This window comes from Mytilus galloprovincialis, chromosome 11 (genome assembly GCF_965363235.1).
Source record: "Mytilus galloprovincialis chromosome 11, xbMytGall1.hap1.1, whole genome shotgun sequence".
Taxonomy (NCBI): Eukaryota; Metazoa; Mollusca; class Bivalvia; order Mytilida; family Mytilidae; genus Mytilus; species Mytilus galloprovincialis.
Genome location: NC_134848.1, coordinates 42,774,162 through 42,799,743, shown reverse-complemented (window position 1 = coordinate 42,799,743; position 25,582 = coordinate 42,774,162). Strand labels below are relative to the sequence as shown.

The 25,582-nt window shown below is 31.2% G+C and overlaps 1 protein-coding gene across 1 annotated transcript in view; it reads left to right on the top strand.

Annotated features, from left to right (window-relative positions):
- Window positions 1-25,582, top strand: part of LOC143050756 (uncharacterized) — a 67,547-nt gene that overhangs the window by 11,178 nt on the left and 30,787 nt on the right. The window contains exons 6-10 of the mRNA XM_076223875.1: window positions 5,038-5,086; window positions 5,341-5,934; window positions 8,975-9,058; window positions 10,385-10,672; window positions 18,564-18,631. Coding sequence (XP_076079990.1) covers window positions 5,038-5,086; window positions 5,341-5,934; window positions 8,975-9,058; window positions 10,385-10,672; window positions 18,564-18,631 — 1,083 coding nt within the window. The remainder of the gene's footprint in view (window positions 1-5,037; window positions 5,087-5,340; window positions 5,935-8,974; window positions 9,059-10,384; window positions 10,673-18,563; window positions 18,632-25,582) is intronic.

Genomic DNA, 25,582 nt, shown 5'->3' with positions numbered 1-25,582 from the left:
AAAACCAGTAAGATGAATCTATATTTTGATATCAATATGCCAGAAAAAACTGTTTGTGCGGATGATGTTTTCACACAATTATATGTTTTACCATACTCATTGGATATGTTAAAACACAATCAACGTTCAGGTAAAAGGATATTCCAAACAATAGCAGCCAGTCAAATCCAACACTCTTGTCTTAATTTAGAGTGATTATAAGATCTAAAACAAACAGAATGATTTCCCTTGTTCTTTTCTAAATTTATATATAATTTAAGTGCCAATTTAATTCCTTTCCGTCCTTTTTTTTCGACAATTTTCTAACCGTTACAGGTATTAAAGAATAAGAGTGTGCCATGTTTTTGGTGAATTAAATTTTGACCAAATCAATTTAAAAGCAAATCAAAATGACCCATAAATGGTAGAAACGATATTAGGCGTTTAATACAACTTTGTTATGTACGAACACTATTTTTCAAATAGTTAATATTTCCTTCGAACATTATTCCTGTAAAAATATTAATCGTCTTAGACCTTAAAAGAGGGACGAAAGATACCAAAGGGACAGTCAAACTCATAAATCTAAAACAAACTGACAACGCCATGGCTAAAAATGAAAAAGACAAACAAACAACAGCACACACGACACAACATATAAAACTAAAGAATAAACAACACGAACCCCACCAAAAAACTAGGGGTGATCTCAGGTGCTCCGGAAGGGTAAGCAGATCCTGCTCCACATGCGGCACCCGTCGTGCTGCTTATTTGATAACAAATTCGGTAAATAGTCTAATTCGGTAGGTCACATTCAGGAAAGGGAAGGGGATTGTAGTTACGACGTAAGGAATATATCCGATATCATTTGTGATACGGCGCCATAACGGTCAACCAACTCGTGATGGCGCCCGTAAAATTTACGAAGGGATGATTTCAACTTCACCATTTGGAACTCTTGGTTTAATAGCTTCCTTGTGAGCAGCAACCCTCTATCAAGAGAATCATGATAGGAAATGCAAGCACGGGAATATCGTATCAATTGGGAGATATATACCCCGTATGCAGGTGCTGCTGAAATGTTGCTACTTAGAAATGGAAAGTTCACAATTGGAAAGCTGAAATCATCTCTTTTGTCGTAAAGTTTTGTTTTTAACCGACCCTCATTGTCAATTTCTAGATGTAAGTCAAGATATGAGGCTGACTTAACTGTATCTGTAGTATCCTTTATCTCTAGCTCGATTGGATAGATGCGTTCCACATAGTCACCAAATTTTGAATTATTTAGTGAAAGAACATCATCTATATAGCGAAAAGTAGAGTTAAAGGATAGTGCTAACTTCTTATCTTTCTTCCTAAGAAGTTCCTGCATGAAGTCAGCCTCATACTAATAAAGAAACAAGTCGGCAAGTAGAGGGGCACAGTTTGTTCCCATTGGAATGCCGACAGTCTGTTGAAAAACACGTCCCCCGAACGTAACAAATATGTTGTCAATCAAGAAATCAAGCATCTTGATAATATCAGTTTCAGAGAATTTTTTGTTCGAATCAGAGTGATCCTTTACAAAGTAGGATTTATCCCTCCTTAAGACAAGATACTTGTATCTACGTTGGCCATTCTTTTTACGAAGCAAAGCAATACCAACTCTTTCAATTTGTCTTTTAGTTTGGAATGTGGAATACTAGTGTACAGAGTAGAAAAGTCAAATGTTTTAATACTGTTACAAAATGAAAGAGAGTTAGATTGTATGTACTCTAAAAGATCTTTGGAATTTTTAAGTATCCACATCTGATTCACGCCCCCTCTAGAATAGGCAGTTTCACAATAACTTTGAAGCCCGTCTTTGATTGCTGATAAAATAGATGTTAATAATTTAGAAAGAGGTTTCATGGAGCACTTGGAAGACCCAGCAATATACCGTTGTTTGTAAGGACACTTATGTAGTTTAGGTATCCAATACAGTGATGGCAGATCCAGTTCTTCATCTTTGGTTGAAATTCCAAAGGAACACAGAACAGACCTATGATTATCCAGGATTTCCTCTTTGGTAAGTGTCGTGAGGGTATATGTTGAGTTTCCAAGTGAATTTTCAATACCTAATTCGTTTATCAAGCAGTTAATGTAATGAGTTTTACATACAAAAACGATGTTGTTTGGGGCTTTATCTGCGGGAACAACAACATATTTGTCATGGAGGTAGGATAGGTGTTTTGCAACATTTGGGTCTTTAAAGATTGACGTAGCATGGGCATTGATAGACCCATTCAGTTTCTTAATTATGATTTGTATCAACGACCTCACTGCCTTAATCCATTCGGAAAGAGTGTCTACATCTTCCTTCTCGCGCTTAGCCCATTGCCTGGCATAATCCTCAACTGAATCCATCAAAATTTTAAAGTTGAATTTGCAATTGATGGATTTAGGCTCACGATATTTCGGACCTTTCGATAACACATTTCGTAGAGAAGTGTTATTAACAATGTTGAGGTCACCGGTAATAACGTGGCCAGCGGGATTATGTGTGAATTGGGAACTAGCACAAGTGCAATCAGGAGGTTTAAACTTCATAACATAAAAAACTTACAGGTACAGGGGATTGATAAAGTATAATTTATGCGGAACATAATTTCTGTTTGAAAGTACTAATCAGGATTAATTTTCAATCTTAAATAAAGCATTGGTGATATACACTTATCATATGTATTTCATAAAAATCTTATCAAAATGTAGGCTTGAGAGGGGGAAAAATGTTCCATATAATTCATATATCAAAGGGAAAAAAATTATGTGAAATATAGAATCATCTGAGATTTCTAAACCGATTTTTTTTATTAGATTTGATTAGGGTTATATAAAAATACTTCATTAAATGAAATGCAATTAGAAAATCCATATTTCCAGTGACCTAAATTTACTTCTTATAGTTCTTTTTACTAATGTTCGACCTTAAAAACATTGCTCGTTAGCAAACGATTGAGCGCTTACAATGCAATTTTCCATGCAATTGAGATTTCAAAGGGGCATTTATACTTGAAAATGTTTGGTCAGCACTGGTTTGCCTTCTCGCCACTCACAACGCTTTAATAACTTTAAATACATTTCATAAAAATTGGTTAGATTATTAGAGAGCTTAGAATTGAAAAGTGTCACATTGACTGTTCGGCGCGAGTCAAACGAGTATAAGACATTGCTTAATTGACGTAACTCGACACATAGATACACAGGCAGACACTCAGTATTCCTTCATTGTATGTTCTCTGAATCAACTGCAGTACGTGTCAAATATGATTTTAGGGGATTGATCTGTATGATATTGATGTGTATAGGCCGATAAAAACAACTGAAAAGTCTGAAAATAGACTGACCAAATCTAAATTGACTGTACGTGAATTTTATACAATTTGTCAGTTCTGCATTTACTGCGGCATATAAGTTTAAACATTTACCTAGAGACTGGAAATGACTTAAAGGTTTCTATTAGAAGTTCAGATCACAATGAAGATGTCAGATAACGACGGCCTTCCTAGTTTATTTGGTCGCCTTTTGTACGGTTTCCCCAGATTTACAGAGTCAAAAATAAGAAGAAAACGGTCCTTCTTGAATTCCTACACGACATGAGAAATTGCAAAAAAAAAAATTTAAACTGTGTGGTTTTTATACGACCGCCAATTTTTTTTTAGGATAGTATAATGGTATGATGTCGTCGCTGTCTGCATCGTCGTTTGTATCGCCCGAAGACACATTGGTTTCCGTACAATAACTTTAGTTTATGTGAACGAAAAAATAAGAAGGTTCAATACCACAAAAGTAAGGTTGGGATTGATTTTGGGGATGATGGTCCCAACTGTTAAGGAATTAGGGGCTAAAAAGGGGCCCAAAATAAGTATTTTTCTACATTCAGGATAATAACTTTGTGTAAAAGTATTTCAATAGCTTTGAAATTGTACATCAATGTTTAATACCACAATAAGAAGGTTTGGATTAATTTTGGGGGTTATGGTGCTAACAGTTTAGGAATTCAGGGCCAAAGGGGGGCCAAAAACAAGCTTTTTTGTAGTTTCTTGACAATAACTTGTATGTCAGAGTATGGATCTATCTGACATTGTACCACAAGGTTCCATATCATACAAGGAATGCTGGTATTGGTTTTGGGAGTTATTGTCCGTTACATGCAGGAAAAACAAGCATATATCTAGTTTCCCGATAATAACTAATGTTAAAGTGTAAGGATCTCTCTGATAGTGTACTACAAGATTCCATACTACAAAGGAAAGGCAGGGATCCAGTGTGGGGTAATTGCTCCATGGGGGGATTCAAAATGTGTTGGGGGATTCCAATTTTTTTTAAGGGTTTAATTTATTTTCAAAGTTTCAAATTCAAATTTTTATATAGTTTAAAGAACAAATCTTTAATTGCACAGTTTACGCAATAGATTTGTAAAAATTTGATAACAATCCAAATTCAGACAGTATTAAGCTTGAATATTGTGTCCAAATTTGGACCAACTGTTCAGGGTTCAACCTGTACGGTCGTATCATACTACGCTCAGCGAAGCATTTTCTTTTTAAGGGGTGACCAAATTATGAAAAACATTCATTGCAGTTGTAGATCATGTAGGAGAAAAATGTATATAGCATCAACCAATTTTAGTTCTCAAAGAGAGTGGAATGTACTACAAAATGTAGATATATCTTATCTGATAATAATAATCTTAAACTTTATCACATGATATTATGGTTGTCTTTTACGTTTGTAGATAATGTTAAGTTATTTCATTTTGGACTTATATTTTGATATATCACAAGATTTACTGACTGATTTTTAAACAGGTCTTATTGTAAACATGCGGCGATAAAGCATTTTCGTACTAAGGCGACGTTAAGCAAACGTTAATCAATCAATCACATAGAAATACTTTACTAATATACAAGCAAAGTTGCCCTCTGTGATAGGTGACATCAAACTTATTCAGTCGGATTAGTCACAATTAAAGTTTGATACGCACTTTGGAAAAACATGTTTGAGATAACATGATTATGTGTTTCCTTTTGTTTCCAGGTTATGAAGGCTGACCAAAACGAGACAGAAGATGACATTCAAATAGATGGTATTTTAAAAAAAATAACAAATAATGTTTAAGTAGAAAGTGTTTGCATATTTATTTTCCAAAATATATGGCATTGTGATTAAGATCTACAAAGTAAAGAAATCAAATCAAAACAAATAAACACGCCTATGGTCAGTTTCCTTGCAGCATTTTCACGTATAGTTAAATGATACGGTTACAAACAATTATAATTTTCAGTTTGTTGCTTTTGTTTTAATATTTGAAAAAAAATAACGTATGTTTAATTCCCTTAGATATACAAAAAAGGATCAACATGCACAGTCATTTGAAAGTAGTACAACTGATTACAAACATTGCCAAAGATGTTCTAGTTGATGTTCTGAAATGTAGGCTACCATGTGGTAATTTTGGATACGCATTTAATGGAATGAAAAACAGAATTCTTCCACAGTTGAATAATCATGGACGCCAATTGTTATATCCAGATAGTTCGTCTTACAGCGGTGACTTGTCCGATCTTGATATAAGTGTGATTTATACCATTTTAAGGAATATGAATACAATTGCACCCCAATTAAATGGTTGGGGAAACATGCCAAAAGATACTGATAGAAGTTTGTCTGCAAATATTGATAGAATTCGTTTTTTCAAAAATAATTATGTTTCTCATTGCTCAAACCTGTCACTAGACGAACAAAACTTTCTTCAAACCTGGAAGGAAATCAGTAAATGTATCATAGAATTAGGAGGAGACGATTATATTAGAAAAATCGACTCTATATTGACAACAGAAATTAATTATGTAATGGAAAAGGAACTGTGTAATACTATCAGAAGACTCAAGGAAGCCGACAGACAAAATGAATTGAACTATAACAGTCTCAAAGGTATGCTAAGTATATCCATATAGTATTGTTATCTGTCAATTTCAATATTTTTCTTTGTAAAAAAAATGTTTTATCAACATCAACAGGCTATACATAAAGTAGGCATAATTCTAGAAAAAAATATATAATAACATGCATAGCCTACATGTTGACCATTTAATTCAATTGATGCCGAATGAACTATTGTTTTAACATAACAAATAAAAAGTGTTTGCATTTCGTAAAAACGAACATGTTGCAGTAATAAAAAAACATGTTATAAGCAAGCATTGTAAAGATCCTTAAAATATTTAGGGGAGAATATGGTGTTTTGTATCAAGTTCCTTTTTCGTTTATGAAATAATTCATTTCTGAAAAGTACTTATAGTTAGAATGAACCGAAACCGAAACAGAAAGATTGACTCACCTATAGTTGTTAATGTCTGTGTCATTTTGGTTTGTGGATAGTTGTCTCATTGGCAATCATACCACATCTTCTTTTTTATATCAATAGGAAAAAGTCATAAGATACAACAGTTATTTAAAAAAAATGGTTTTCGGATGGAAATTTTAGTCTGATTTAATTAATTTGAACTCCGAATCGCATTGACGATATAACAAAGGAACAGAAGTATATTGATTCTGAGGTCATATGATTTAAATAGAGACTTTTTGAAACAATTATATTGGGATGTTTATTTGAAAACATCGTAGATTTGAAATAAATTTAGTACACATGATTTATAAAAAGAGAACGTTGGATTAGATATAAACAAGAAAAGGTCGTGACAGGCTTCCATAGGTTGAATGTTTATAAAGAAGTATTAGTTACTTTTGGCAGTCTTTCAGTATTGTTTTTTAATGATATATTTTGATTATTAAATGGTGAAATTACGGAAGCCGTTTAGTGTCAGGGTGTAGTTTATTTTAAAGTCGTTATAACGAAAGAGCTATCCTAACTCATTATAACGACTAGCTTACTCGTTATATTGACTTAAATAACTTGTTATAACGACAAAGCTACTTTCTTATTTTCATAACTTTACTTTACCCCCTTACGTATTGGTCTTGATTTATTTCAAATGTTTCTTATATTTAGATTTTTAAATTTCAACTGTAATTGCACATTAATCAGAAATAAAATAAGGAAGATTTACAATTGCAAGAATGAGATTAAAAATGCAATAGATGTTTCTTTCAAATGTTGATAATACATCGAGGATCGGAAGTGTTTTCTAGATTATGAAAAACATGTTAAGGGAGGATACTTAAAAATTCCAAAGATCTTTTAGAGTACATACAATCTAACTCTCTTTCATCTTGTAACAGTATTAAAACATTTGACTTTTCTACTCTGTATACTAGTATTTCACATTCCACCCTAAAAGACAAATTGAAAGAGTTGGTATTGCTTTGCTTCGTAAAAAAGAATGGCCAACGTAGATACAAGTATCTTGTCTTAGGGAGGGATAAATCCTACTTTGTAAAGGATCACTCTGATTCGAACAAAAAATTCTCTGAAACTGATATTATCAAGATGCTTGTTTCTTGATTGACAACATATTTGTTACGTTCGGAGGACGTGGTTTTCAACAGACTGTCGGCATTTCAATGGGAACAAACTGTGCCCCTCTACTTGCCGACTTGCTTCTTTATTATTATGAGGCTGACTTCATGCAGGAACTTCTTAGGAAGAAAGATAAGAAGTTAGCACTATTCTTTAACTCTACTTTTCGCTATATAGATGATGTTCTTTCACTAAATAATTCAAAATTTGGTGACTATGTGGAACGCATCTATCCAATCGAGCTAGAGATGAAGGATACTACAGATACAGTTACGTCGGCCTCATATCTTGACTTACATCTAGAAATTGACAATGAGGGTCGGTTGAAAACAAAACTTTACGACAAAAGAGATGATTTCACCTTTCCAATTGTGAACTTTCCATTTCTAAGTAGTAACATTCCAGCAGCACCTGCATACGTGGTATATATCTCCCAATTGATACGATATTCCCGTGCTTGCATTTCCTATCATGATTTTCTTGATAGATGGTTGCTGCTCACAAGGAAGCTATTAAACCGAGAGTTCCAAATGGTGAAGTTGAAATCATCCCTTCGTAAATTTTACGGACGCCATCACGAGTTGGTTGACCGTTATGGAATAACCGTATCACAAATGATATCGGATATGTTCCTTACGTCGTAACTACAATCCCCTTTCCTTTCCTGAATGTGACCTTCCTAATTAGACTTTTTACCGGATTTGTTATCACATAAGCAACACGACGGGTGCCGCATGTGGAGCAGGATCTGCTTACCCTTCCGGAGCACCTGAGATCACCCCTAGTTTTTTGGTGGGGTTCGTGTTGTTTATTCTTTAGTTTTCTATGTTGTTTCGTGTGTGCTGTTGTTTGTTTGTCTTTTTCATTTTTAGCCATGGCGTTGTCAGTTTGTTTTAGATTTATGAGTTTGACTGTCCCTTTGGTATCTTTCGTCCCTCTTTTCTAAAGACATTTACTGACAAATCTAAATGGTTAAGTTTTTCTTTCAAAATTGTTCAAGAGGAAGAGGTAAATTCGTAGATAAGACTTAATCTAATAAGACATACCTATGACAATAAAAATCTATGATACGGCTTAATCGTGGCAGCTTATACATGTATAATGTATTAAACTATTTTCTTTAAAGAGTCATGCTAGCGAAGAAAAGTCCTTGAAAAATAGGTTATATATAATAAGCCAGCGAACAATACGTTTTATCAAGCTAATGAACAATAAGCCAGCGTTATTATATCTTTACACAGTCATTTATCATAATCTTATTTGAATTTTTCCTTAATGCATAGGATCTGATCGGTACCCTTAACTGTCATACCCTCCGACCTTATATATGACGGATTAATCATTGATTTTACCAAGAGAACTAACTCATATTTTTAATTGGATACAATTTTATGTACTCTTTCTTATAATAAAAAGAATACCTTCTTATAGTTACTATAAAAGCAGTGATTTAAATCCTTTGTATGTAATACTTTGGAATAATTTTTTTTCCAGAGGATTTAAATGAAATAAAACAACATCTAAGTATGACGACAAAGCCACCCACAGTCACTGCAACAACCTCTAATGGTTTATTAGGTAAGGCGTATGTTCGAAACTACGGTTGTAAATTATTTTACTTAGACTTAGGTATGTTTTTTGGTTCTTTTAATTGGTAACTTCGAATATCAAATAAATAAAAATGTCAAAACTGATCCTTATCGTTTACAAATTAGTTTATGTTATTGATAGACGTGCCTTGAAAAAACGAGCACACCGAAAATAAAAATGATTAAAATAACAAACACACTGAACACCAAGGGAAATGCAAAACAAAATGGCAAAATAAAAAGCTCAACCCCATGTAAAGAGAGGAAAACAACCGTCATATTTTATAGCTAGCCAAACCTCTTACTTGAAGGGCATTCGCATAGAATTCCATTATATTACAAACACTGTGTGAGCAAAAGAAATAGACATAAAAGGTAACAACGTCAAAAATTGGGGTACAGCAGTCAGGATTGTAATATAATCTTGAATATTATAAAAACAAATAATTAGTTTCAACAAATAAACACAAATTGGCATAACATGTTTAAACCCGCCATATTCGGAATGTATGTGCCTGTCCCAAGTCAGGAGCCTGTATTTCAATGGTTCTCCTTTGTTGATGTGTTACATATTTGTTTCTCGTTCATTTTTTGTTCATAATTTAGACCATTAGTTTTCTCGTTTGAACTGTTTTATATTTGTCAGTTTGTGGTCTTTAATAACTGACTATGCGGTATGAGCTTTCCTTATTGTTGACGGCCGTACGGTGACTTATATTTGTCATGTTGGTCTCTTGTGGAGAGTTGTCTTATTGACAATCATACCACATCTTCTTTTCTATATATGGAATATATTATTATGCAATTAATAATCATGTGTTTTGGAATCAGATGATCTTAATAATATACATGCTCTGGTGACATTATTATTTATTTAATTCTTGCTTATTGGCACATAATGCAGGAAATACAATCACACATATACGATACTCAAAAAGGGGACGTCAGTAAAAGATGACGAAATCAACGCTCGCGCTCGATTAAACTACAAGAATGCAAATGGTATATTCTTGATTTAGTATTGGCCATTTCCACTCAGAAAACGATAGGTTTAAAAAGATTTACATTAAACATGTCAAAGCTAGGATAACGTAGTTAAAATGTTTTGTTATTATTTTTTATTGCAAAGGCTAGGTATGCTTTCTACCGTTTGTTCCTGTATATTCAAAACCATTCTAGGTGTTATATGAAATGCAAACGTATAGCATGTGTATGCTGCTTGCTTGAATAGAATCAGTGAAAAACAAAACTTCGGATTTACAATGATATATGATTATATCTATATTGTAATAATGTCTTGTCCTTGTTTGTTTAGGCAGCGTACCTTTGGAGCTTAGGATAGAAGGAGAGAATATTCCGTTAGTTGAGGAAATAAAAAAGCGAACTGACAATTTATCGAGTGACGACATGCAAATAACGTTTGCTAAAGAGGGATCTGTCATTATTGGTTTGAAGGTATCACCTTCAGCTCTTTATACTGTCGGAAATTTTCTCGGAATTATAGATACTTTGTTGTCAAAATTACTACAAATGAATGAACATTACGGAAATGGACATGCAACACGTATAGTAGTATCTGTAAACTTTATGGATGAGCAAAATGGTAAGTGTTTGTTTTGTTAGTTTCCCCCAAAAAAATGACAGAATGTTGGTTAATACATAATACATTTTTTTTAATGGTATGATGTATTTTTTTAAGAAGATTTCTTATTGACTATATTTCAATGCTATGGAAATGATCAATTGTTCAAAATCCATGGCAAAAAATATCCAATGTCGCAGTGTAAAATAAATTATTTATACTCTTGATTTGATCTTTCTACTTTTCCTTCATTTGATCATAAATTGAAATTAAGGAAAATCTAAAGTGCCAAATTAAAGCTTATTTTTCTCTTGCTTATGAGAATGCTCTAACGAACAATGATTTAAATTTAGATTTTGCAACTGTGGTTTTTGACAAAAATTCAGTGTGTACGCCTTAAACGTTAAACAGGCATTATGTATCGGGGAAGTATATATAGATGTTTTTGTATTATTATTATTTACAGTGCTTTTAAATATATCGCTTATCTAAATAATCATTTACTCTAAGCGCCTTACAATGCATAAAAAACAATGGTACATTGGGTTGATGTTTAGACGAGTTGTATATACATTATGTACACAGCCATGTATCACCATCATTAATGGCGATCCGATGGATACATCTGTTGTAGGGTTGTCACTGACTAAGACGTACTTATATATATATTAATATTAGGGCATTTAATATTTTGAAATTCATCCAAACAAACTTTAAACCTAAGGAAATGTTTTAACGTGATAAGAAGCTTTCCAAAACGAAATTTAAAAATTGAGAAAATAGGGGGACCAAAAACGGGCTGTATCGTACCTTGTCCTTGTCTTTCGCAAATTTGTGTTCTTCCCTCGCTGGGATTCAAACTCATTCTTTTAAGATATCGTGGTAACAATCGCCTTTAACTAGATCTGACGCGCTAGACCACATGACCACATAGGCTTTAAAATAATAAAGCTTTCGGTGGCCGGGTATTACATTTCCTCGTCAGTTTAAATCTAGCGTCGTAATACAGTACATGATATAAAGGGCATGCAAATGGAGTTGTTACAGGTCAGTTGAATTGTCTATTGTAAAGGAACCTAAACATTTATGTAAGATGCAGTCACAGAAATAAATATATTATAAGTACGGCTGAAGCAGTGACGACTCTAAAACAAATATCATCCATCGGATCACCAGCAGTGATGCTCATACAAGGCTGAAAATACATCTGTATATATGATTTGTCTAAACATCAGCCAAACAATATTCGATCTGTAAATTTGCTTTGAAAATTCGCAAAGTTTTTGATCTTTCCTCGCCGGGATTCGAACTCATGCTTCTGAGATATCGTGGCACCAAATCGTATTGCACTATGCCCGACGAGTTTATTATATATGTTATTCAGGTCTCAGACAGGTTATATAATGTGACATTTCTGGCTTAGAATTTATATTCCTGAAGCCATGGGCAAAAAGGATATAACCATAAGCCTGGAATGTCATGTTGCATACCCCGTCTAAAACCGGAATTACACATATATTACGGATTACCCCTACCGTAATCTTTCTTTTTTTCAGTACGAGGTCACTGTGTACAAGGTATTTGTTAAATATTTACAATGCATTACATATATATTCAATATCATGTGGCTTTTTTTCTTAATGTTTTGAGTAATCCATAAAAATTCTCTCATTTTTATCTGAATCATTTGTTTTTTTCGTTAAGAACAAACTTTTGTGTTGTTTTTTTTTGTATGTTTGTTGGACTATTTTTCATTACAAATATAGTGAAAAACAAAACCTGAAAATGTGTTTCCGCATACATCAAGGGTTTTGTAATTTGCTCTGAAAATAATTTTATCGTCTATGTTCATGATGTTTTAATTTATATTACCACTTTATAACACTAATTTGAGGTATTCGGATAAATAAACTCATCATAGATACCAGGACTAAATTTATTATATACGCCAGACGCGCGTTTCGTCTAAAAAAGACTCATCGGTGACGCTCGAATCCCAAAAAGTTTAAAATGCCAAATAAAGTACGAAGTTGAAGAGTGTAAATTGGTTGATTTGTATTAAAAATGTATTATTGACGGTTGCATATCATTATTTTCCCTCTGTTAACCACTGATACTCTGGTTGTGTTATGAGTAGCTTTAGACTACAAAATATCAAGTTGCTACTATGGCCGTTCACAGTTTGGCGAGTCAGAACAGCCATTTCACAAAACAAATGAATGGCCATCGTAGCTACTACGAATGCAAGCCAGACGTTCCTCTCAGTCCACATTTGAGATTCCCTTGCCACACTAATGCAGATCTCAATCAGCTGATCATTACGTCCCTAGACCTCACACTGCTTGGTTTAGGGAGATAGACTCACTCGGGAATGATTTTGGATAAGAAAATTAAAACCTTGGCACCAAATGGGATAAATGAAAAGATGTTGTTTGACCTCGTGCTGTGCTTTTCAATATGGTTATTTACCTTATTACTATACAGTCTCTGTTTCCATTTCTTGACCTTTGTCAACTCTAAGATAAATTATTGATTATACCCTTTTAGATTGCAGGGTTCTATTTATTTACAAGAGATAAACAAGTACGCAGTCACGTCCAATGTTTAACCTTTGATATTTTTTTTAATCATTATCAAACTGCTATTTATTTTTTATGTTTAAATAATGTTAAATATATATGTTAAAAATATAGATTTTTAACATACAGATTTCTTTCTTATATGCCCAGAAATAAGATCACATATATGCTCAGCAGATATAAGACCTGCACTTATATCTCACACTGACCACCAAGCTATATCATTAAAGTTGAAAGGGAGATCACAATCAAAAGGGAAAGGATATTTTAAAATTAATAACAGCATTTTGAATAATATTGAATATAGAAACATAATAAATGGCCTAATTCATAAATATAAAAACAATCCAAAACTTACCAAAAATATTGGACACCATTGGGACTTATTCAAAATTGAGGTCAAGGAATACACCATTGAATACTGTAAAAGAAAAGCAAAACAGAACATAAGTGAAATACATGTATTGGAAAACAAAATCAAAAAATTAAATGAACAAATTAACAAACATTGTAAAGATAAGGTAATAAAACATTTTCAAGAAGAATTAATTAATAATGAAAGTAAATTGAAGAAAATATATGAAATAAAAACAAAAGGAGCTCAAATCAGGTCACGAATTCAATGGGTAGAAGAAGGAGAAAAAAATACGAAATTCTTTTTAGGTTTGGAAAAAGCTAGACAAACAAGAAAAACTATAACTGCACTTAGAGATAAAGAAGGAGTGATACAAACTGACTCATCCAAAATTTTACAATTAGAGAAAGAATTCTATAAAGATATTTATAAAAGTACAAATCCAGATATAAAATTTATAAATGATTATATTAATGATACAAATATTGATCATAAATTAACAACACAAGAGAGTGATATTATGGAAGGAAAATTAACTATAGATGAATGTACAGATTCACTATTTAAGATGAAATTGAACAAATCACCTGGAATTGATGGTTTAAGCGTAGAATTTTATAGAACATTTTGGGAAGAATTAAAAGAATTCATTGTATCCACATTTAATTTTTCTTATAAAAAAGGGGAGCTAACAACTTCTCAGAAATTAGGAGTTATCTCTCTTATCCATAAAAAAAATGATCCACTGAGTTTAGATAACTATAGACCCATAACTTTATTAAATGTAGATACAAAATTAATAGCATATTCATTAGCTCAGCGCATTAAAAATGTCTTACCAAAAATTATCCATGAAGATCAAAATGGTTATGTAAAAAATAGATATATAGGTTATAACATCAGACAGATCCAGGATATAATTGATTATGCAGAAAAATTTAATATAGAAGGAGCATTATTATTTTTAGACTTTTCAAAAGCTTTTGACTCTTTAGAATGGGATTTCATGTTCTCAGCATTAAAAAAATTTGGCTTTCAAGATTCTATGCTCAAATGGATAAAAACTTTGTATACAGACATTAAAAGCTCAGTGATCAATAATGGGTGGATATCTGAACCCCTCAACATTTTTCGAGGGATTAGACAAGGATGTCCGTGCAGTGCTTTAATTTTTGTTATTGCTGTCGAGATATTAGCATGTAGAATAAGACAAGACAATAATATTAAAGGATTTGAAATCAAAATAGATGGGAAAACACATTCTTTAAAAATCAGTCAACTCGCAGATGACACAACACTTTTTTTAAAATCAAAACAAGACATTTCAAAAGTTTTAAACATGATTGAAATTTTTGGCACTTTATCAGGGCTTAAATTAAACAGATCAAAAACAGAAGGCATTTGGTTAGGAAAACACAAACATTGCAAAGAAAAATATGAAAACATCAACTTTACAAACAAACCAGTGAAATGTTTAGGAATTTTTTTCGGTTGTAACAAAAATGAATGTCATAAACTTAATGCAGAAAAGCAAATAGAAAAGTCTGAAAAGATTATTAAAAATTGGGAGAAAAGACATTTAACAATGATTGGTAAAATAACAGTTATCAAATCATTGATTATACCAAATATTACCTTTTTAGCATCTGTTTCGCATATTGAAAAAGAATATATTGTTAAATTTAAAAAAAATATCTATAATTTTTTATGGAAAAGCAAAAGAGAAAAGGTTAAACGCACAGTACTTAGCTTTGGTGAACTAGATGGGAGTTTAAAAATGATAAACATAGATAAATATATAGAATCTATCAAAATTGGGTGGATCAAAAGGTTAATTAATGGAGATCTAAAAAATTGGAAAATTATTCCACTTTTTTATTTTAATAAGTTTGGAAAAGATTTCCTTATCTTTCATATGAATATTGATAATACTGACTCTATTCCAGAGTTAAAGGAGCTGCCAAAATTTTATTTCAACATTGTCAAAGCATGGATAACTAATAAAAAAGTACAACAGCCAAAAAACTTTAGATCTATACGTCAAGAAGTTATTTGGGGAAATCATTTCATAAAGATAAAAAATAAATGCCTTTTATTCCAAAACTGGATAAATAGTAATATTATCTTTGTTAATGACATCATTGATGAAAATGGTAATATAGAAGAGTATTTTATTTTACAAAAGCTTAAAATAAAAAGTAACTGGATGTCAGAATTTTACCAATTAAAGAAAGCTTTTCCAAGAGAATGGTTAAAGATTTTAAAACAGGAAAATTCAAAGAAAACTAAAGTAAAAACGCCCTATGCAATACATATTAATAATAATTGTAACAAAAAAGAATATTTAGAAAATGTAGATACCAGACAAATTTATACTATATTAATTAAGAATGAAATTGAAATACCTGTTGGTTTTTACAAATGGAAGACAATGCTTAACCTTGAATACATTAAGAGTCTTTCGTGTAATATGTTAAAGTTTGTTCATCATTTTTTAAAAGATAACAAATACAAAGTGTTCCGTTGGAAATTGCTACACTTTATTTTACCTTGTAAAGTTTTATTGAAAAAGTGGAAGATCTGCAATATTTCAAATTGTCACTATTGCAACACCACAGAGGATTATGATCACATGTTTCTTAAATGTCACTTTCTTGATAATTTCTGGAGTAAAGTTAAAAAAAAACTCTTAGAAAAACTGAATATTAATAATAATATTCTAACATTAAAAAATTTAGTATGGGGTTATAAAATAAATGATATATAAGGCAAATTATATGTCTGAACAGAAATCAAAATCTTTAGATGTATATTCTGTATTTAAAGCAGAATTCATGTACAGCTACAAAGTGCAGGCAACTAGTAAACATACTAAGAATAAATGTCTACTTGATAAAGTTGTCAAATTGTTGTAATAATTTTTTTATGTTTGCAAATGTATAATCTAGCAAAAAAGAAAAGAAAAAGGATAATATTATTATTTTTTTAGATCCGGAACTGATTTAGAGAAATAATTTTACCTATCACCGATAAGCGTGGAGATAACGGTATTTGTTATCCACTGGGTTTAAAAAAAGGAAAAAAAATATTTACATACTATCTTTTTTTCCAGAATCGAAACATTAATACATACCTGTGAATTGCTAAATATATTAATCATAAATCACTATTCTAAACTGGTAATTTCCAAACCATTAAGAGATATTAATACAATAATATAAAATCGATAACTGCAAGTGTGAACTATTTCCGGAAACTTTTTCTTTCCAAACAAGCTAGATACACATATTGATAAATTAAAATTTCATATATATACTTATTTATTTACGGTTGAAAATGAAATATTTATAACATAGATTAGATAAATTGTAATGTTTTATTGTTAAACAGAGAGAAATCCTGGATTTCTTGTTAAAACAAAGATACCCTTCTCTAGAATGCTGGATTAGTGTTAACAGCAAGCAATATATTGTTGAATAAAAAAAAAAAAAAAAAAAAAAAAAAATATGTTAAAATAGCCTCTGTTGTAATAACTCTACTATTTTCAAATTTGAATTATTGTACCAGCTTACCTTGGTCCATGTTGTTTATTGCTAAGACAGCTATTGTTTTGGTGTTGTATTTCCACATTTGTACGTATTTTTGGCTTAAAATAATAGGTGTCAATAATATCTTAGTAGTACTATGCTTGAACTTTAACATGGTTTAAACTCAATCAATGAGCTAGTCAGATAAAATCTAGCTGTGAATAAATTGGTATATTTTACAGTGAAAAAAAATAAAAAAAAAATAAAGGGATACATTTCTTAAACAAAACTGTTTTTCATGAAGTGTTATATTTCCAGAAAAGCTTTATATATCTATGCTTACCTATTAAGGGGGCTCGGGGGTTTAAATCAATTTTGTTATTTAAAATAGGATTTCTCTATATTTTTCTATAAATAAACTTCCTCTTATACTTAATAGAAAAATGAAATAAACAAAATGGGGTCACCGTTCATTTACGCTCACAATCTGCCTTCGAAAGAAGCATACATTTTTGTTATTGTCCTTTTTTCTGTTGAACTAAAAGGAGAAAAAAAGGTAATATCGAAATAAAAAAAGAACTAAATTATAGAAATCGCTTACACTTTACAATTATTTAGTTTATGTACAGCTTATTCCAAAACAACAATAAAAAATATAGGTCACCAAAGGGAGATAATTTGGAGCTTTTTCAATGAAATCTACAGTTTAAAAGTCACCTGGGGTCAACACGAATTGATTTGTTTTAATGTTTTTTGTACCATATTATAAAGTAACAACTACTTAGGACAATAACTAAAATTTGTAATGAAAAATTAATGTTTAATTTTTTTCTGAAAATCATATACCCGCGAGCCTCCTTAATCTAAACAACCGAATAATGAGTTGATACTTATGTATGCATTCCTGTATACATGATATATCTTTGTTATGTCGCAGTAAAATATATAAGATTTTGTGCTTTACAAGTTCATATTCAAATTATCCTAACAGTAAGAATTTGAGAGATATATCATTATAAGATTCGCACGACATATTTAAGTAGGATTTTGAAAACAGGAAAAATAAGACATATGAAAACATTTAAAATTAACGATTTTTTTATGATGAAATATAACAAAACATATGTTCATTTCCGTGGCCAATGCTACAAAAAAATATATTATCGAAGCAACATTGTTACAGACGTTTTTCATATAAAGGTACGTGGCAAACTTTTTTTAATGATAAGTCAGCATTCTTCAATACGTCAAATTGTAGCTCATCAAATATTTCATATTTTGACCATTTTCATATATTTTGTTTTTGGCATTTTCATTAAAATTGTCCAGTATATGTTTGAGAGAATTTATCAATATTGAAAGTACGAATAAAGGATCATACTTACAACACGCAAACAAATACTTTGAAGAACAAAATTTTGCTTTAATGATCGACTGCTTGAATGTTTCAGAGCCAATTGGATTTGCTATAAAACAGAAGTATGGGGTAGTATCAACAAATCAATTATATGAAGAGACAGTAAGTTTAAAAGTTGTTAGTTATTTTTATACTCCTTACTGTGTAATCAGTCAGGGGCATCACTTACACAAGTAACATTTGAAATTACCTATACAAGTAATGTTGAAAACAAGGCTATTTTAAATATTACTTATGTAAGTAACTTTTCTAAATATTATTTTTATAGGTGTCCAACTACACAGATTTTACTAGCTTTAACAAATTTTCATGGTCATCTGGTTATTTTTCCAATGAAATATAAAATCTAATCTTTCTGAAACACTAATTGCCTTTCTGACGCACTTATCTTTCATATCGACGCTTTTTGGGTTAAAGATTGGTCTCTTGGGACTATTAAAATATCATTTACCCCAAACATCTTGAAGGTAGACAGATATAAATAGAGAGAAACTTGTAAATTAATTAAGTCTTGAAGTTATTTATAATTTGTAACCCAAAACACTTACATATGTTCCTTAAATAAGTGTTATTACTAATTCTTTCAAAGATGTATAAAATAACTTATTCAAGTAATATTTTTGTCATTATTTTTAAAGTAACCCTTTATCTCTATAATCCTCTTAAATCTAATAAATTCTTCATTGTATGATATTAAATACTGTAAAAATTCATGAAAACTACATTTAGTCCATGTTTCTATTGAAATTTAAAATAACTCTATTTTGTAATTTTTTAAAACACAAATTACCTATATAAGTAACTAAAACAAATTACTTGTTTAAGTAATGCCCCTGACTGGTAATGAAGAAGAAAACAAATCGTTTTGGTTCCACATAAAACTTGGTATCAACCGTATCAATTGACCTGCATTGAAATATTAATTAATTTTAATTTTGTAAGTAGTAAATATTTTGGTTGCATTTGCATTTCAACAAAGACCACAAAAACATTTTGATCAATTCCCTCGTAGAAAGCAACCTAATTATATTTTGATATAATTTGTTTTCATTTTAAATATTTCATGATAATTTGGTACAATTGAATGCTTTGATTCATGAATTCTTGCAACGATATGAGATTTTTTATAAATACTTATTTATTGTTGAAGACAACATAATATCGCCAATAGTGTTAAGTTAGGTATTTGATTCTTGTCTTAATTATGTTAACACTATGTCTCATGTTATTCATCACAATGATTTTATAAGAAATAAATGTAAATAATATCATCTTTGTATTAATCAATCGTAAAAGTGATGATCTCGGATAACTCAATTCTATATGAGCGTCTGTTTCAGTTAGTGCTATAATTTTAAGATAGGGATTGTGGAGATATCCGGGGATATTTTTATTAAATATCCAACAGCTAAAACATATTCCAAAGTTTTATTCACAAAGACACCTATTCCGTTTATAATATTGTTTGAACTCCTGGTTAGTAGATAATGCAAATTCCTCTAAACATGTTTGGGTTTCTAAAAGAGACTTCCCGAAAAGTTCATCTGAATAGGTTTTCCTTTAATACATACCGATAAACTAAAGCCCCTTTCTACAATTGCAAATTCAGTTTCAGAGATGCTTTTTATTTATGTTTCGTTACACCTAAAAAAACATAACTTGTCATCATATCGCAGTACTAACAGTTCCAAAACTTGTTTGAGGAGGGTGTCAAAATATATGACAAGACCACTTCCAATTACCTTGAATTAAAAAATTAAGAAATATAATTATTCTAACAACTACCATCTACTAGTTTTCAACACGCGCATATTTTACTTCGTTTTACCGTTTTGCAAATTAGCCACACTTTGTGATTCGAGATCTTGTCATTTAACATTGTTTTTTCTTATATTAGCAAAGGTTTAACTAACAAATATAAAATTGTTGATTTCGACATAATCATGACATCCAAATAAGTTTTATTTTTCTATAACTACCCCTGTACTTGTATCAATGATATTGCAACAATTTCAGATTCATTATATATAATTGCCGTTAATTGATGATATCAAACACAAATCGTACTAACGTGCATTTACTTTTCACATGATACTATGCCACAATAGTCTTCTAAAATTGATTACAAGGTTCCGGGCTCTCTGAAAAGATAACACAAACCTTTCGGAGGTAAAATTAAAAAAAAACACAAATGAATTTCTGATACCAGCTCTTATGTGAGGATGTTCCACTATTTTGGAAGAGTCGAACCATCCTGACACGTTTATATTAATTATTGTTAGATTGTTGTTTCATTACCGTCTAACCCCTATCTTTGTTTTTATTCATATTTTCAAAATCAAAACTAAATAAAACCTTTTCTTTTCATTTTGACGAATAGTCATCGTTATATATTTTATGAATTCTAATTTAACTTCATCTGTGTCAATATAAAACGCGTATACATATGATCTAGTTTTAATTATATTCTTTATGTTTACCAGGAAATATAAGATTCAATCACCCATTGAAATCCTCTGAGTGATAGGATATCACCAACATTTTTAAAAGTAAAATTAACGGTTCTTGACAAGATGATATTTTTCTTTGTCATTCTGAAGGTTTTTTATGCACCGACTTTTTGTTGAAATCGGGATCAACGAAAATTGGACAAATATGTTGTCATTCAAAGAGAAAGACCTAAAATGTAACTCCCAACAATAACTGTTTTTATTGATGTGTGTATAATAATAAGAAATAATTAGGTCTTCCAACCTTTTCGGTTGAAAGACCTCTTGGTTTTGTTCTGATTATTAGGTCTTTCAACCTTTTCGGTTGAAAGACCTATAGGTTTTGTTCTGAATATTATTATTATTATTATTATTATGTCTTTCAACCTTTTCATCAAAAAGCCATAGGAACTAACATTTTAAACTGATTTTTCATGTTTCATTATCAAAATGGATCTTTACTAGTGGAAAGACCTTCAATTGTTCTCTGGACATGCTGAACAATTGGTTTTTAATTATTATTATTTTTTTCCGCCAAATTTTGTTCTTGCAATAAATGTTTGTTTCGCAACATGTCGCTTAAATATTTCTCATATTGTATCGTATAGTTTATGCGCTTTTAAATTTCACTCTGCTAAGCCGAACCATTTTCTTTGCAAGAGTTATCTCCTTATTCACAGTTTATCATCAGAGTGCATCTCCTTCGTAACAAAAAAAGATATCGACAAAATTCTTTTTACAAATTGTTCGTTACATCCTAAGGAATTTTTGGCTAATTTGGATCGAAGCGATTCGATGAGATTTTATAGGAGTTATCTACCTTAACAAAATGAATTTGTCAGTATGTGTTTTCAACTCATCAACTATTTACCATATAACCCTGGAAGGTTTTTATTTGAGGCCCCTAGGTTCTTACTTAGAAAATTATGTCAAGGTCAAAGGTCAAGGTCAAGTTCTAAATTTTGACTTTTCCTTGTTTTGAGATTTTCTCTGACACTTTTAAAGATATACATTAAAGAACAACTGCAAAATGTCTGCTTTATTGTAATGAAGAACAACAAAAAAGGTCACCTGAATCTCGAAGTAAGCTAGTCGCATGGTTGAATTTAACACTTTAGAAGAAACGAAACGTCCAAAATAAGTTTAGTCTTATTATAAATTGTAGCCAACTTTTTTCGTCTGTTTTTGCTTTTATGACAACTTTACCAGATATATATATAAAGATTTGACACAGTAATTGGTCCACAAAAACGAGCCTAACTGCAAGTCGTTGTTTTACGATTCAACATATGAGTTTTTGCATGTACACAATGGAGATTGTTTTCTGTTCTACTGCCCTTCTTCTAGAATGGCTGTAAACAATGAAACCCCTGATATGGAGTCAGCACTTTTTGTGCTGACATGAATTGTCATTGATATGATTATATTTATAAATTTACTGTTTACAAATTTTTAAATTTTTTGAAATACTAAGGCTTTTCTACCTCAGGCATAGATCAACTTAGCTCTATTTGGAAAAACTTTTAGGAATTTTGGTTCTCAATGCTCTTCAACTTCGTACTTTTTTTGGCATTTTAAACTTTTTTGGATTCGAACGTCACTGATGAGTCTTTAGTAAACGAAACGCGCGTCTGGCGTGTATACTCAATTTAGTCCTGGTATCTATGATGAGTTCATGTATTAATATATGATATAAGTGATGTGCATTTCTAACTGGTAAACCATAAGTGATAGAGACCTAGGGTCTTTTGATTTAAGATCCTTGGTTCAAAAAAATAAAAATTAGGTCAAGGTTAAGGTCAAGGTCATATTCTAAATTTTGATTTTGGCTTATTTTCACTAATTTTCACTAACTTTATAAGATATCGACTAATTCTTTTTACTAAATTGTTAGTTGCGACATGTCATAACTCATAAAGTTTGGTTGAAAGGGTGTGTTGACAATAAATGGGAGTGTTCGCACCTCTTACATATAGATTTATGCGTAAAGTGATATTACTGATAAACCATACATATTAAGTAACTAGTGTCTTTTGATTTGAGATCCTTAGTTTATGACCTTGAAATTGAGGTCAAGGTCATAGGTTAATTGGACGTTTTAGATTTTGACTTTAGCTCCAAATTCACATTTAGACATCATAAAACCATAGGAACTGACATATCAACTGCATTTTAAATATTTTCACATCAAAACATATTGTGAGTGGTTGAAAGACCTTCCTTTTAATTAAAAGTTCTTTCAACCTTTTCGGTTGAAAGACCTATAGGTTTTGTTCTGATTATTATTATTAAGGTCTTACCCCTACATGAGAAAGACCTTATTGTTTTTCTAATGTTTTTTTTTTCTTTTTTTTTTTCTTTATTAAGGTCTTTCCCCTACGTGGGGAAAGACCTTACTGTTTTTCTAATGTTTTTTTTCCAACATTTTTTCTAAATGCCCTCCCCCCGTTTCTATTGATGTCATCAAGACCAAATATGGACCATCGGTAGACCTCATCATGAAGTATTACCAGATGAGGCTGTGTGGGATTTCATCATCCCCTTTAGAAGTTATCTCCCTTTTATTGTTTTTTTTCGACATGGTCCCCCCTCGTTGTTTTTGAAGATATCATGACCTTATTTAGACAATAGTTAGATCTCATCATGATGTGTTACCATATGAGGCTGCTAAGGATTTCATCATTCCCTATGAGAGTTATGTCCCCTTGAAGCAATTTCTATCTTTTACATTTTTCTCAAAAAGTATTCAAGATAGAATCCATTTGAAAACGGCAACATGTACAAGACCAGATGGCAATGTTAATTAACATATATAATCATTGTGTTGCTAACCCTTATAAGGAGTTATTTCCCTTGAAAACATATACACAATTTTTTTTAAATTGTATCTCGAGAACCGGAAGTCGTAAAGACTTGGGACCTACATCAATAATCTTAAGTTCATGTGACCTTTTATTTGCACACAAGGTCAAAGGTCACCGAGTGCAAAAAACAATTATGCTGCAATTTCAAGCTTTCATATTAAGAAAACGATAAGAGTTTGCTGCATACTTACAGCGTATAAAATGTTCCTCTCGACGAGCTCTACATTTTATACACTGACCTCAAAAGAGTCCGACTGTCTGTTCAAAAGTTACGACGGGATGATTCTTAAAAGTATAGTATTGTGTGTATATCTTTTTAGAGGTCACAGATATCAACCTACTATAAACTGCAAAGATGATCAGTAGTTCAAGACCTTCAATTTGAGGTCAATGTCAGGTCATGATGAAATTTCACCTTGACCTTAACATTATACTATGACCTTGACCTTGTGATATTTGAAAGGTCAAGTGGTCCTGAGTTGAATGGTGATAGTCCCATGTCTCTACGACTTCCGGTTCTCAAGTTTTGTATTGTATCATATATTTGATGATTAATTGTGACCTTGGTGAACTTTGAAATTGTCCTAATTCTTTTTCTATCATGTTGTTCTTCAACTGTAGATCATTTATCATTTAACAGATTTGAGATATCTATTGACGTTTTAGAGACAATGCAGTTTGAAGTTTTGCGAGCGGAGGCATGTAATTCTGAATCATCAAGAGCTTACCACTTAAAATGTTTAAGAAATTGAAGAAGTTAACATAGTTATATGTTTGACCAAATACCAAAAACATTCCATGGAAAAAAACACCAAAAAATCATTTTGAAATTTTCATGTTTTGCATTGACTTTGTAAGTTTCATAACTTCTATTTATATCGTTGATATTGCATCATTTTTGGCACTTTGTCAAATTGGGTCATCTGATATATCAAATTGAAGGTCTCAATAAACTCTACTTAAAAATGAAAATTTTAAACCTCTTTTTCATCCCAGGTGGAAGGGTGGGGTCATTTAGTGCAAAAATTCAAATTTCTCAGATGGTAAGGTTGTCGCATATCAAATGAAAGAACATAAAGCGTACATTTCAAATTTCAAATTGACGTCCCCAAAAAATTGGTTGAATGGGGTAAAAAATATTTTTTCTTTTACGATAGGGTTGTTGTATATCAAATGAAAGGTCATGATGTGTACATTTGAAATATCAAATTCCCAACCTCCAAAAATTGGTTGGATGGGGTTATTAAGTGCAAAAATCAAACTTTTTAGAACATGGCGTTGTCGCATATCAAATGAAAGCTCATCTACCCTGTGTTACATATATCATACTTCCGATCTCAAAAATGTAGGCGGATGAGGTCATTAAGTGTTAAAAGCGAAAAGTTTCAGAAGGTATGCTTGTCATATATCAAATCAAAGGTCGTACAAAGAACATTACGAAAACATCACTTTTACAGGAAAGACCTTCCAATTGTTTTACAAACAATTGAAATACTAGTTATTATTATTATTATTAGGTTTTTCAACCTTTTCGGTTGAAAGACCTATAGGTTTTGTTCTGATTATTAATGTCTTTCCTTTCTTAATGGAAACACTTACTGTATTTCTTCTGTTTATTATTAGGTCTTTCCACTTTTCTGTGGAAAGACCTATTGTTTTTCTTCTGATTATTTTTTTTTTCTTCCGCCTAATTTTGTTCT